Raw genomic sequence first — 15,000 nt, 5'->3', positions numbered from 1 at the left:
TCTCTCTCTAACTCCCTCTTCTCTCTCCTTTCCTATATCCTCTGGTTTGTAGTGTGGCCAGCCTCTCTCTCTCTCTCTCTAACTCCCTCTTCTCTCTCCTTTCCTATATCCTCTGGTTTGTAGTGTGGCCAGCCTCTCTCTCTCTCTCTCTCTCTAACTCCCTCTTCTCTCTCCTTTCCTATATTCTCTGGTTTGTAGTGTGGCCAGCCTCTCTCTCTCTCTCTAACTCCCTCTTCTTTCTCCTTTCCTATATCCTCTGGTTTGTAGTGTGGCCAGCCTCTCTCTCTCTCTCTCTCTCTCTCTCTAACTCCCTCTTCTCTCTCCTTTCCTATATCCTCTGGTTTGTAGTGTGGCCAGCCTCTCTCTCTCTCTCTCTAACTCCCTCTTCTCTCTCCTTTCCTATATTCTCTGGTTTGTAGTGTGGCCAGCCTCTCTCTCTCTCTCTAACTCCCTCTTCTCTGTCCTTTCCTATATTCTCTGGTTTGTAGTGTGGCCAGCCTCTCTCTCTCTCTCTCTCTAACTCCCTCTTCTCTCTCCTTTCCTATATTCTCTGGTTTGTAGTGTGGCCAGCCTCTCTCTCTCTCTCTCTAACTCCCTCTTCTCTCTCCTTTACTATATCCTCTGGTTTGTAGTGTGGCCAGCCTCTCTCTCCCTCTCTAACTCCCTCTTCTCTCTCCTTTACTATCTCCTCTGGTTTGTAGTGTGGCCAGCCTCTCTCTCTCTCTCTAACTCCCTCTTCTCTCTCCTTTACTATATCCTCTGGTTTGTAGTGTGGCCAGCCTCTCTCTCTCTCTCTCTCTCTCTCTCTCTCTCTCTAACTCCCTCTTCTCTCTCCTTTACTATATCCTCTGGTTTGTAGTGTGGCCAGCCTCTCTCTCTCTCTCTCTCTCTAACTCCCTCTTCTCTCTCCTTTCCTATATCCTCTGGTTTGTAGTGTGGCCAGCCTCTCTCTCTCTCTCTAACTCCCTCTTCTCTCTCCTTTCCTATATTCTCTGGTTTGTAGTGTGGCCAGCCTCTCTCTCTCTCTCTAAATCCCTCTTCTCTCTCCTTTCCTATATTCTCTGGTTTGTAGTGTGGCCAGCCTCTCTCTCTCTCTCTCTAACTCCCTCTTCTCTCTCCTTTACTATATCCTCTGGTTTGTAGTGTGGCCAGTCTCTCTCGCTCTCTCTAACTCCCTCTTCTCTCTCCTTTACTATATCCTCTGGTTTGTAGTGTGGCCAGCCTCTCTCGCTCTCTCTAACTCCCTCTTCTCTCTCCTTTACTATATCCTCTGGTTTGTAGTGTGGCGAGCCTCTCTCGCTCTCTCTAACTCCCTCTTCTCTCTCCTTTACTATATCCTCTGGTTTGTAGTGTGGCCAGCCTCTCTTGCTCTCTCTAACTCCCTCTTCTCTCTCCTTTACTATCTCCTCTGGTTTGTAGTGTGGCCAGCCTCTCTCTCTCTCTCTCTAACTCCCTCTTCTCTCTCCTTTACTATCTCCTCTGGTTTGTAGTGTGGCCAGCCTCTCTCTCTCTCTCTAACTCCCTCTTCTCTCTCCTTTCCTATATTCTCTGGTTTGTAGTGTGGCCAGCCTCTCGCTCTCTCTCTCTAACTCCCTCTTCTCTCTCCTTTCCTATATCCTCTGGTTTGTAGTGTGGCCAGCCTCTCTCTCTCTCTCTAACTCCCTCTTCTCTCTCCTTTCCTATATCCTCTGGTTTGTAGTGTGGCCAGCCTCTCTCTCTCTCTCTAACTCCCTCTTCTCTCTCCTTTCCTATATCCTCTGGTTTGTAGTGTGGCCAGCCTCTCTCTCTCTCTCTCTAACTCCCTCTTCTCTCTCCTTTCCTATATCCTCTGGTTTGTAGTGTGGCCAGCCTCTCTCTCTCTCTCTAACTCCCTCTTCTCTCTCCTTTCCTATATTCTCTGGTTTGTAGTGTGGCCAGCCTCTCTCTCTCTCTCTAACTCCCTCTTCTTTCTCCTTTCCTATATCCTCTGGTTTGTAGTGTGGCCAGCCTCTCTCTCTCTCTCTCTCTCTCTCTCTAACTCCCTCTTCTCTCTCCTTTCCTATATCCTCTGGTTTGTAGTGTGGCCAGCCTCTCTCTCTCTCTCTCTAACTCCCTCTTCTCTCTCCTTTCCTATATTCTCTGGTTTGTAGTGTGGCCAGCCTCTCTCTCTCTCTCTAACTCCCTCTTCTCTCTCCTTTCCTATATTCTCTGGTTTGTAGTGTGGCCAGCCTCTCTCTCTCTCTCTCTAACCCCTCTTCTCTCTCCTTTCCTATATTCTCTGGTTTGTAGTGTGGCCAGCCTCTCTCTCTCTCTCTAACTCCCTCTTCTCTCTCCTTTCCTATATTCTCTGGTTTGTAGTGTGGCCAGCCTCTCTCTCTCTAACTCCCTCTTCTCTCTCCTTTACTATATCCTCTGATTTGTAGTGTGGCCAGCCTCTCTCTCCCTCTCTAACTCCCTCTTCTCTCTCCTTTACTATCTCCTCTGGTTTGTAGTGTGGCCAGCCTCTCTCTCTCTCTCTAACTCCCTCTTCTCTCTCCTTTACTATATCCTCTGGTTTGTAGTGTGGCCAGCCTCTCTCTCCCTCTCTCTCTCTCTCTCTCTCTCTCTAACTCCCTCTTCTCTCTCCTTTACTATATCCTCTGGTTTGTAGTGTGGCCAGCCTCTCTCTCTCTCTCTCTCTCTCTCTAACTCCCTCTTCTCTCTCCTTTCCTATATCCTCTGGTTTGTAGTGTGGCCAGCCTCTCTCTCTCTCTCTCTAACTCCCTCTTCTCTCTCCTTTCCTATATTCTCTGGTTTGTAGTGTGGCCAGCCTCTCTCTCTCTCTCTCTAACTCCCTCTTCTCTCTCCTTTACTATATCCTCTGGTTTGTAGTGTGGCCAGCCTCTCTCGCTCTCTCTAACTCCCTCTTCTCTCTCCTTTACTATATCCTCTGGTTTGTAGTGTGGCCAGCCTCTCTCGCTCTCTCTAACTCCCTCTTCTCTCTCCTTTACTATATCCTCTGGTTTGTAGTGTGGCGAGCCTCTCTCGCTCTCTCTAACTCCCTCTTCTCTCTCCTTTACTATATCCTCTGGTTTGTAGTGTGGCCAGCCTCTCTCGCTCTCTCTAACTCCCTCTTCTCTCTCCTTTACTATCTCCTCTGGTTTGTAGTGTGGCCAGCCTCTCTCTCTCTAACTCCCTCTTCTCTCTCCTTTACTATCTCCTCTGGTTTGTAGTGTGGCCAGCCTCTCTCTCTCTCTCTAACTCCCTCTTCTCTCTCCTTTCCTATATTCTCTGGTTTGTAGTGTGGCCAGCCTCTCGCTCTCTCTCTCTAACTCCCTCTTCTCTCTCCTTTCCTATATCCTCTGGTTTGTAGTGTGGCCAGCCTCTCTCTCTCTCTCTAACTCCCTCTTCTCTCTCCTTTCCTATATCCTCTGGTTTGTAGTGTGGCCAGCCTCTCTCTCTCTCTCTAACTCCCTCTTCTCTCTCCTTTCCTATATCCTCTGGTTTGTAGTGTGGCCAGCCTCTCTCTCTCTCTCTAACTCCCTCTTCTCTCTCCTTTCCTATATCCTCTGGTTTGTAGTGTGGCCAGCCTCTCTCTCTCTCTCTCTAACTCCCTCTTCTCTCTCCTTTCCTATATCCTCTGGTTTGTAGTGTGGCCAGCCTCTCTCTCTCTCTCTAACTCCCTCTTCTCTCTCCTTTCCTATATTCTCTGGTTTGTAGTGTGGCCAGCCTCTCTCTCTCTCTCTAACTCCCTCTTCTTTCTCCTTTCCTATATCCTCTGGTTTGTAGTGTGGCCAGCCTCTCTCTCTCTCTCTCTAACTCCCTCTTCTCTCTCCTTTCCTATATCCTCTGGTTTGTAGTGTGGCCAGCCTCTCTCTCTCTCTCTCTCTAACTCCCTCTTCTCTCTCCTTTCCTATATCCTCTGGTTTGTAGTGTGGCCAGCCTCTCTCTCTCTCTCTCTAACTCCCTCTTCTCTCTCCTTTCCTATATTCTCTGGTTTGTAGTGTGGCCAGCCTCTCTCTCTCTCTCTCTAACTCCCTCTTCTTTCTCCTTTCCTATATCCTCTGGTTTGTAGTGTGGCCAGCCTCTCTCTCTCTCTCTAACTCCCTCTTCTCTCTCCTTTCCTATATCCTCTGGTTTGTAGTGTGGCCAGCCTCTCTCTCTCTCTCTCTAACTCCCTCTTCTCTCTCCTTTCCTATATTCTCTGGTTTGTAGTGTGGCCAGCCTCTCTCTCTCTCTCTAACTCCCTCTTCTCTCTCCTTTCCTATATTCTCTGGTTTGTAGTGTGGCCAGCCTCTCTCTCTCTCTCTCTAACTCCCTCTTCTCTCTCCTTTCCTATATTCTCTGGTTTGTAGTGTGGCCAGCCTCTCTCTCTCTCTCTAACTCCCTCTTCTCTCTCCTTTCCTATATTCTCTGGTTTGTAGTGTGGCCAGCCTCTCTCTCTCTAACTCCCTCTTCTCTCTCCTTTACTATATCCTCTGATTTGTAGTGTGGCCAGCCTCTCTCTCCCTCTCTAACTCCCTCTTCTCTCTCCTTTACTATCTCCTCTGGTTTGTAGTGTGGCCAGCCTCTCTCTCTCTCTCTAACTCCCTCTTCTCTCTCCTTTACTATATCCTCTGGTTTGTAGTGTGGCCAGCCTCTCTCTCTCTCTCTCTCTCTCTCTCTCTAACTCCCTCTTCTCTCTCCTTTACTATATCCTCTGGTTTGTAGTGTGGCCAGCCTCTCTCTCTCTCTCTCTCTCTCTCTAACTCCCTCTTCTCTCTCCTTTCCTATATCCTCTGGTTTGTAGTGTGGCCAGCCTCTCTCTCTCTCTCTAACTCCCTCTTCTCTCTCCTTTCCTATATTCTCTGGTTTGTAGTGTGGCCAGCCTCTCTCTCTCTCTCTAACTCCCTCTTCTCTCTCCTTTCCTATATTCTCTGGTTTGTAGTGTGGCCAGCCTCTCTCTCTCTCTCTCTAACTCCCTCTTCTCTCTCCTTTACTATATCCTCTGGTTTGTAGTGTGGCCAGCCTCTCTCGCTCTCTCTAACTCCCTCTTCTCTCTCCTTTACTATATCCTCTGGTTTGTAGTGTGGCCAGCCTCTCTCGCTCTCTCTAACTCCCTCTTCTCTCTCCTTTACTATATCCTCTGGTTTGTAGTGTGGCGAGCCTCTCTCGCTCTCTCTAACTCCCTCTTCTCTCTCCTTTACTATATCCTCTGGTTTGTAGTGTGGCCAGCCTCTCTCGCTCTCTCTAACTCCCTCTTCTCTCTCCTTTACTATCTCCTCTGGTTTGTAGTGTGGCCAGCCTCTCTCTCTCTAACTCCCTCTTCTCTCTCCTTTACTATCTCCTCTGGTTTGTAGTGTGGCCAGCCTCTCTCTCTCTCTCTAACTCCCTCTTCTCTCTCCTTTCCTATATTCTCTGGTTTGTAGTGTGGCCAGCCTCTCGCTCTCTCTCTCTAACTCCCTCTTCTCTCTCCTTTCCTATATCCTCTGGTTTGTAGTGTGGCCAGCCTCTCTCTCTCTCTCTAACTCCCTCTTCTCTCTCCTTTCCTATATCCTCTGGTTTGTAGTGTGGCCAGCCTCTCTCTCTCTCTCTCTAACTCCCTCTTCTCTCTCCTTTCCTATATCCTCTGGTTTGTAGTGTGGCCAGCCTCTCTCTCTCTCTCTAACTCCCTCTTCTCTCTCCTTTCCTATATCCTCTGGTTTGTAGTGTGGCCAGCCTCTCTCTCTCTCTCTCTAACTCCCTCTTCTCTCTCCTTTCCTATATCCTCTGGTTTGTAGTGTGGCCAGCCTCTCTCTCTCTCTCTAACTCCCTCTTCTCTCTCCTTTCCTATATTCTCTGGTTTGTAGTGTGGCCAGCCTCTCTCTCTCTCTCTAACTCCCTCTTCTTTCTCCTTTCCTATATCCTCTGGTTTGTAGTGTGGCCAGCCTCTCTCTCTCTCTCTCTAACTCCCTCTTCTCTCTCCTTTCCTATATCCTCTGGTTTGTAGTGTGGCCAGCCTCTCTCTCTCTCTCTCTAACTCCCTCTTCTCTCTCCTTTCCTATATCCTCTGGTTTGTAGTGTGGCCAGCCTCTCTCTCTCTCTCTCTCTCTCTCTAACTCCCTCTTCTCTCTCCTTTCCTATATTCTCTGGTTTGTAGTGTGGCCAGCCTCTCTCTCTCTCTCTAACTCCCTCTTCTTTCTCCTTTCCTATATCCTCTGGTTTGTAGTGTGGCCAGCCTCTCTCTCTCTCTCTAACTCCCTCTTCTCTCTCCTTTCCTATATCCTCTGGTTTGTAGTGTGGCCAGCCTCTCTCTCTCTCTCTCTAACTCCTTCTTCTCTCTCCTTTCCTATATTCTCTGGTTTGTAGTGTGGCCAGCCTCTCTCTCTCTCTCTAACTCCCTCTTCTCTCTCCTTTCCTATATTCTCTGGTTTGTAGTGTGGCCAGCCTCTCTCTCTCTCTCTCTAACTCCCTCTTCTCTCTCCTTTCCTATATTCTCTGGTTTGTAGTGTGGCCAGCCTCTCTCTCTCTCTCTAACTCCCTCTTCTCTCTCCTTTCCTATATTCTCTGGTTTGTAGTGTGGCCAGCCTCTCTCTCTCTAACTCCCTCTTCTCTCTCCTTTACTATATCCTCTGATTTGTAGTGTGGCCAGCCTCTCTCTCCCTCTCTAACTCCCTCTTCTCTCTCCTTTACTATCTCCTCTGGTTTGTAGTGTGGCCAGCCTCTCTCTCTCTCTCTAACTCCCTCTTCTCTCTCCTTTACTATATCCTCTGGTTTGTAGTGTGGCCAGCCTCTCTCTCTCTCTCTCTCTCTCTCTCTCTAACTCCCTCTTCTCTCTCCTTTACTATATCCTCTGGTTTGTAGTGTGGCCAGCCTCTCTCTCTCTCTCTCTCTCTCTCTCTCTAACTCCCTCTTCTCTCTCCTTTCCTATATCCTCTGGTTTGTAGTGTGGCCAGCCTCTCTCTCTCTCTCTAACTCCCTCTTCTCTCTCCTTTCCTATATTCTCTGGTTTGTAGTGTGGCCAGCCTCTCTCTCTCTCTCTAACTCCCTCTTCTCTCTCCTTTCCTATATTCTCTGGTTTGTAGTGTGGCCAGCCTCTCTCTCTCTCTCTCTAACTCCCTCTTCTCTCTCCTTTACTATATCCTCTGGTTTGTAGTGTGGCCAGCCTCTCTCGCTCTCTCTAACTCCCTCTTCTCTCTCCTTTACTATATCCTCTGGTTTGTAGTGTGGCCAGCCTCTCTCGCTCTCTCTAACTCCCTCTTCTCTCTCCTTTACTATATCCTCTGGTTTGTAGTGTGGCGAGCCTCTCTCGCTCTCTCTAACTCCCTCTTCTCTCTCCTTTACTATATCCTCTGGTTTGTAGTGTGGCCAGCCTCTCTCGCTCTCTCTAACTCCCTCTTCTCTCTCCTTTACTATCTCCTCTGGTTTGTAGTGTGGCCAGCCTCTCTCTCTCTAACTCCCTCTTCTCTCTCCTTTACTATCTCCTCTGGTTTGTAGTGTGGCCAGCCTCTCTCTCTCTCTCTAACTCCCTCTTCTCTCTCCTTTCCTATATTCTCTGGTTTGTAGTGTGGCCAGCCTCTCGCTCTCTCTCTCTAACTCCCTCTTCTCTCTCCTTTCCTATATCCTCTGGTTTGTAGTGTGGCCAGCCTCTCTCTCTCTCTCTAACTCCCTCTTCTCTCTCCTTTCCTATATCCTCTGGTTTGTAGTGTGGCCAGCCTCTCTCTCTCTCTCTAACTCCCTCTTCTCTCTCCTTTCCTATATCCTCTGGTTTGTAGTGTGGCCAGCCTCTCTCTCTCTCTCTCTAACTCCCTCTTCTCTCTCCTTTCCTATATCCTCTGGTTTGTAGTGTGGCCAGCCTCTCTCTCTCTCTCTCTCTCTAACTCCCTCTTCTCTCTCCTTTCCTATATTCTCTGGTTTGTAGTGTGGCCAGCCTCTCTCTCTCTCTCTAACTCCCTCTTCTTTCTCCTTTCCTATATCCTCTGGTTTGTAGTGTGGCCAGCCTCTCTCTCTCTCTCTCTCTCTCTCTCTCTAACTCCCTCTTCTCTCTCCTTTCCTATATCCTCTGGTTTGTAGTGTGGCCAGCCTCTCTCTCTCTCTAACTCCCTCTTCTCTCTCCTTTCCTATATTCTCTGGTTTGTAGTGTGGCCAGCCTCTCTCTCTCTCTCTAACTCCCTCTTCTCTCTCCTTTCCTATATTCTCTGGTTTGTAGTGTGGCCAGCCTCTCTCTCTCTCTCTCTAACTCCCTCTTCTCTCTCCTTTCCTATATTCTCTGGTTTGTAGTGTGGCCAGCCTCTCTCTCTCTCTCTCTAACTCCCTCTTCTCTCTCCTTTCCTATATTCTCTGGTTTGTAGTGTGGCCAGCCTCTCTCTCTCTATCTCCCTCTTCTCTCTCCTTTCCTATATCCTCTGGTTTGTAGTGTGGCCAGCCTCTCTAACTCAGAGCCATTGATGGACACACCAGAGTTGAAGAGAAACAGAATATGAAAGTGACACAAATTCACAGGCACTCACAGAGGGAGGACGAGACGGTGTGTGTGTGTGTGTGTGTGTTCTGACCTCTGGCGGCCTCCTGTCCGTCCTTAGTGATCCTCCAGTCCACCGCCACGCCCTCGCCCCCCCAGCTGACCAGTCTTACCGCCAGGCTCTGATTGGCTACGGTCAGCATTGGGCAGTGCAGCTCCAACCGAGGGGGCAGAGTCACTCTCACCTCCCTGCGTGCACACACCTGGACACACACGTGCGTGCACACACACATATTCTGGTAAATTCACACACATCCAAGCATGGGTTAGTATTTAGTCAGCCACCAATTGTGCAAGTTCTCCCACTTAAAAAGATGAGAGAGGCCTGTAATTTTCATCATAGGTACACTTCAACTATGACAGACAAAATGAGAAAAAAAATCCAGAAAATCACATTGTAGGATTTTGGTCAATAACAAAAGTTTATCTCAATACTTTGTTATATACCCTTTGTTGGCAATGACAGAGGTCAAACGTTTTCTGTAAGTCTTTACAAGGTTTTCACACACTGTTTCTGGTATTTTGGCCCATTCCTCCATGCAGATCTCCTCTAGAGTGGTGATGTTTTGGGGCTGTTGCTGGGCAACACGGACTTTCAACTCCCTTCAAAGATTTTCTATGGGGTTGCGATCTGGAGACTAGCTAGACCACTCCAGGACCTTGAAATGCTTCTTACGAAGCCACTTTGACCCCACGGGGTGAGATCTTGCGTGGAGCCCCAGATCGAGGGAGATTATCAGTGGTCTTGTATGTCTTCCATTTCCTAATAATTGCTCCCACAGTTGATTTCTTCAAACCAAGCTGCTTACCTATTGCAGATTCAGTCTTCCCAGCCTGGTGCAGGTCTACAATTTTGTTTCTGGTGTCCTTTGACAGCTCTTTGGTCTTGGCCATAGTAGAGTTTGGAGTGTGACTGTTTGAGGTTGTGGACAGGTGTCTTTTATACTGATAACAAGTTCAAACAGGTGCCATTAATACAGGTAACGAGTGGAGGACAGAGGAGCCTCTTAAAGAAGAAGTTACAGGTCTGTGAGAGCCAGAAATCTTGATTGTTTGTAGGTGACCAAATACTTATTTTCCACCATAATTTGCAAATAAATTCATAAAAAATCCTACAATGTGATTTTCTGGATTTATTTTCTCATCTTGTCTGTCATAGTTGAAGTCTACCATGATGAAAATTACAGGCCTCTCTCATCTTTTTAAGTGGGAGAACTTGCACAATTGGTTCCCTCTAGAATTATAGAATTACCTCTAGAATGATAGAATTACCAGTAGAATGATAGAATGATAGAATTACCTCTAGAATGATAGAATTACCTCTAGAATGATAGAACGATAGAATTACCTCTAGAATGATAGAATTACCTCTAGAATGATAGAACTAAATAATTACCTCTAGAATGATAGAACTAAATAATTACCTCCTTGGGTCCGGCCCAGGCGGTGACACTGACAGGGTAGCGCCCAGGGACGGCGTATTTATGACGCGTCGTCATGTCGACCGTTTCCGTAGCGTTGACCCGGGGTGAAAGGTCACCGAAGTCCCAGGAGAGGGTGACAGGGGTCACCGAAGAGAGGATAGACAGATGAGCGGAGGAGTGGACGCTGACGGGAGGGAAAGGAGGGAGAGACGCAGCGAAGTCCACCACAAAGACGTCATGGGCCAACGTCCAACCACATTCCTTTAACCAAATCAGAGCAAAGTTGGAGTTAGTCCCACCACACTGCTTTAACCAATCAGAAGACAGCTACATTTAGGATCACAGTTGGATCACTTTGTAAATCCCAATACAGAGCTGCTACATCTGTACTGTACGTTACTATGGACACTGCCTTCAGAAAGGATTCATTCCCCTTGACTTATTCCCCTTGACTTATTCCCCTTGACTTATTCCCCTTGACTTATTCCCCTTGACTTGTTCCCCTTGACTTATTCCACATGTTGTTGTGTTACAGCCTTTAAAATGGATTTTATTTATTTTTTCTCTCACCCAGCTACACACAATACCCCATAATGACAAAGGTAACACATGCTCTCACATCATTTTGCAAGTTTATTGAAAATGAAATGCAGAAATATATAATTTTCTGAAGTATTCACGCCCCCTGAGTCAATACTTTGTAGAAGCACATTTGGCAGCGATTACAACTGTGAGTCTTTCTGGGTAAGTCTCTAAGAGCTTTGCTCACCTGGATTGGTAGTGATTACAACTGTGAGTCTTTCTGGGGAAGTCTCTAAGAGCTTTGCTCACCTGGATTGGTAGTGATTACAACTGTGAGTCTTTCTGGGTAAGTCTCTAAGAGCTTTGCTCACCTGGATTGGTAGTGATTACAACTGTGAGTCTTTCTGGGGAAGTCTCTAAGAGCTTTGCTCACCTGGATTGGTAGTGATTACAACTGTGAGTCTTTCTGGGTAAGTCTCTAAGAGCTTTGCTCACCTGGATTGGTAGTGATTACTGCTGTGAGTCTTTCTGGGGAAGTCTCTAAGAGCTTTGCTCACCTGGATTGGCAGCGATTACAGCTGTGAGTCTTTCTGGGGAAGTCTCTAAGAGCTTTGCTCACCTGGATTGGTAGTGATTCCAGTTGTGAGTCTTTCTGGGGAAGTCTCTAAGAGCTTTGCTCACCTGGATTGGTAGTGATTACAGCTGTGAGTCTTTCTGGGGAAGTCTCTAAAAGCTTTGCTCACCTGGATTGTACAATATTTGTTCTGTCAAGTTGGTTGTTGATCGTCGCTAGACAGACATTTTCAAGTCTTGCATTAGATTTTCAAGCCGATTGATGACAAAACCTGTAACTGGGCCTCCCAGATGCATTCAATGTCATCTTGGTGAGCACCTCCAGTGCGGATGAGTTTTAGGTTACTGTCCTGCTGAAAGATGAATTGATCTCCCAGTGTCTGGTGTAAAGCAGACTGAACCAGGTTATTGACTCAATCCTCCAGGATTTTGCCTGTGCTTAGCTCTATTCCATTTCTTTTCATCCTTAAAAAAAACTCCCTAGTCCTTGCTGATGACAAGCATAGCCATAACATGATGCAGTAACCTAAAAAAGAGTGGTACTCGGTGATGTGTTGTGTTGGATTTTCCCCAAACAAAACGCTTTGTATTCCGGACAAAGTAAAGAAAATTGCCACATTTTTTGCAATTTTACTTTAGTGCCGTATTGCAAACAGGAAGCATGTTTTAGATTTTTTTTTAAATGTAACAGAACTTTTCACTGTCATTTAGGTGAGTATTGTGTAGTAACTATGTTGTTGATCCATCCTCAGTTTTCTCCCATCACAGCCATTAAACTCTAACTGTTTTAAAGTCACCATTGGCCTCATGGTAAAATCTCTGAGCAGTTTCCTACCTCTCCGGCAACTGAGTTGGGAAATACCGCCTGTATCTTTATAGTGACTGAGTGTATCGATACACCATCCAAAGTGTAACTAATAGCTTCACCATACTCAAAAGGTACATTCAATGTATTATTACATACACATCTACCAATAGGTGCTCTTCTTTGTACTGGAAAACCTCCCTGGTCTTTGTGGTTGAATCTGTGTTTGAAATTCACTGCTCGACTGAGGGACCTTACAATTATCTGTATGTGTGGGATACAGAGATGAGGTGGTCATTCAAAAATCAGGTTAAAGGTTATAATTGCACACAGAGTGAATCCATGCAACTTATTATTCGACTTGTTAAGCATATTTTTATGACTGAACTTAAGTCTGGTCGTAACAACGTGGTTCAATACTTATTGACTCAATACATGTCAGCTTCGCATTTTTAATTAATTAGTAAAAAATGTCTAAAAACATCATTACACTTTGACATTATGGGTTATTGTGGGTAGGCCAGTGAAATAAATTCTCAATGTAATCCATTTTAAATTCAGGCTGTACCACAACAACATGAGGAGGAAGTTAGAATTCAGGCTGTACCACAACAACATGAGGAGGATGTTCGAATTCAGGCTGTAACACAACAACATGAGGAGGAAGTTAGAATTCAGGCTGTAACACAACAACATGAGGAGGAAGTTAGAATTCAGGCTGTAACACAACAACATGAGGAGGAAGTTAGAATTCAGGCTGTACCACAACAACATGAGGAGGAAGTTAGAATTCAGGCTGTACCACAACAACATGAGGAGGAAGTTAGAATTCAGGCTGTAACACAACAACATGTGGAGGAAGTTAGAATTCAGACTGTACCACAACAACATGAGGGGGAAGTTAGAATTCAGACTGTACCACAACAACATGTGGAGGAAGTTATAATTCAGGCTGTACCACAACAACATGAGGAGGAAGTTAGAATTCAGGCTGTACCACAACAACATGAGGAGGAAGTTAGAATTCAGGCTGTACCATGTGGAACAAGTCAAGGGGTGTGAATACTTTCTGAAGACACTGTATATGTACTAATGTAAATCGTTTTCAATAATAAAGTCACCAGGAAGTTATAACAAAAACAAGGAAGTAATCAGGAAGTTATAACAAAAACAAGGAAGTAATCAGGAAGTTATAACAAAAACAAGGAAGTAATCAGGAAGTTATAACAAAAACAAGGAAGTAATCAGGAAGTTATAACAAAAACAAGGAAGTAATCAGGAAGTTACAACGAAGAAAAAGGTAATGAGGAAGTCGTTAGCCAGTCTCCGTCCACCTTCATGACGTGAGGCTTGGTGCAGGCAGCAGAGCACTGAGCTTCACTGATGCGGTTGGGTTCATAGTTGGTGCTGCAGAGACACTCCCTCCGGGCCCCCAGGCCCCCGTAGCGTTGGGAGGCCCCGTAACACACAGAGTTACACTCCTCCCGGGAGAAGTTACCCGGCGTGGATGAAGAGAAGATGACCAGCTCACTGCCTCCTCCGCTGTGGTCACTGTCCTCCAGACAGGCTGCATAGTTCAGACCTGGTTAATCAAGACATTAATCAATCAACCAATCAATCAAGTAATACATCTAGAAATGAATGAATTACAACAACTGTGTGTACTGTTCTCCAGACACACAGTTCACAGTTCACAGATCAATCAATTCAACAATTACTGCTATGTGTGTGTGTGTGTGTGTGTGTGTGTTTCTCTCTCTCAGTCTTACCGCAGGTGAGCAGTGACACGTTGAGTAGTGGTTGGTGTCTCAGGTCAGGCGGTTGGACACAGAGCATGTTCTCTGGGTGACGCACCCGCACTCCCCTCTCCTGAAGCCAGCTCACCAGACGAAATAACTTACAGTCACACACAAACGGGTTGCTGCTTAAGTCACTGTGGAGGGGGGAGGGAAAGAGAGAGGGAGGGAGGAGAAAGGGAGGGAGGGGTGGGTGGAGAGAAGAGAGGGAGGGATGGGAGGAGAGGGAGGGAAAGAGAGAGGGAGGAGAATGGGAGGGAGGGATGGGGGAGAGGGAGGGAAAGAGAGAGGGAGGAGAATGGGAGGGAGGGATGGGAGGGAGGGAGGGAAAGAGAGAGGGAGGAGAGGGAGGAGAGGGATGGGAGGAGAGGGGGAGGGAGAGAGAGAAAGAGATAGGGAGGAAGGAGAAAGGGAGGAGAGGGATGGGAGGAGAGAAGAGAGGGATGGGAGGAGTGAAGAGGAGGGGGAGGGAGGGAAAGGGAGAGGAAGGGAGGAGAAAGGGAGGAGAGGGATGGGAGGAGAGAAGAGAGGGAGGGAAAGAGAGAGGGAGGAAGAAAGGGAGGAGAGGGATGGGAGGAGAGAAGAGAGGGAGGGATGGGAGGAGAGAGGTGGATGGAGGGGAGAGAGAGTTGGACAGGGTTGGGTACAGACAGTTAAGAGAGAGGAAGAAGAGGGAGTGAGAGACAAGGGAGAGAAGAGAGGGAGGAGAGGGATGGGAGGAGAGAAGAGAGGGAGGAGAGGGGTGTAATTAACAGTAGTGTTCTTTGTGTGGGTGTGAGAGTAAGTTCATAGTGGAAATCTAAACATCAGAGAAATAACAGAGAGATCCTACCAACACATTCTCTCTCTGTCTATTTTAGTCTCTGTTTCAGTTGGAGATGTAAACAGAGAAATAACAGAGAGATCCTACCAACACATTCTTTCTGTCTATGGGTGGGTACAGTCTATGTACATTGACGCGATACGACCTGAGAGGTGTGGTATATGGCCAATATACAGCGACTAAGTGCTGTTCTCACAGTCTGATATACCACAGCTGGCAGTCAGTCAGCATTCAGGGCTCCAACCAGCCAGTTTATAATGAAGTACATACCACATAGAGACAGACAGTATACCGTATGACATCATGACTGAGATGAAAATGTTTCATAATCACACACCTAACCAGAAAGAGAGAAAGAGAGGACAGAGAGAGGACAGAGAAAGAGAGAACGAGAGAAGAGAGAAAGAGAAAGAGAGAAGACAGAGAAAGAGAGAGAACAAGAGAAGAGAGAAAGAGAAAGAGAGAGAACAGAGAAAGAGAGAGAATGGAGAAAGAGAGAGAGAGAAAGAGAAAGAGAGAAGACAGAGAAAGAGAGAAAGAGAGAAGACAGCGAAAGAGAGAGAACAAGAGAAGAGAGAAAGAGAAAGAGAGAGAACAGAGAAAGAGAGAGAATGGAGAAT

At 46.7% G+C, this 15,000-nt stretch overlaps 1 protein-coding gene across 1 annotated transcript in view; it reads right to left on the bottom strand.

Annotated features, from left to right (window-relative positions):
* Nucleotides 1–15,000, bottom strand: part of LOC110516582 (polycystin-1-like) — a gene marked incomplete at its 3' end in the record, with an annotated part of 111,461 nt that overhangs the window by 67,314 nt on the left and 29,147 nt on the right. Inside the window, 4 exon segments of the mRNA XM_036973055.1 lie at nucleotides 8,472–8,640; nucleotides 9,862–10,122; nucleotides 13,096–13,343; nucleotides 13,531–13,694. Of these exon segments, the coding sequence (XP_036828950.1) occupies nucleotides 8,472–8,640; nucleotides 9,862–10,122; nucleotides 13,096–13,343; nucleotides 13,531–13,694 (842 nt within the window).

This window comes from Oncorhynchus mykiss, unplaced genomic scaffold (assembly GCF_013265735.2).
Source record: "Oncorhynchus mykiss isolate Arlee unplaced genomic scaffold, USDA_OmykA_1.1 un_scaffold_219, whole genome shotgun sequence".
NCBI lineage: Eukaryota > Metazoa > Chordata > Actinopteri > Salmoniformes > Salmonidae > Oncorhynchus > Oncorhynchus mykiss.
Note: the sequence above shows the minus strand (reverse complement) of the source record. Positions and strands in the feature narration are given on the sequence as shown.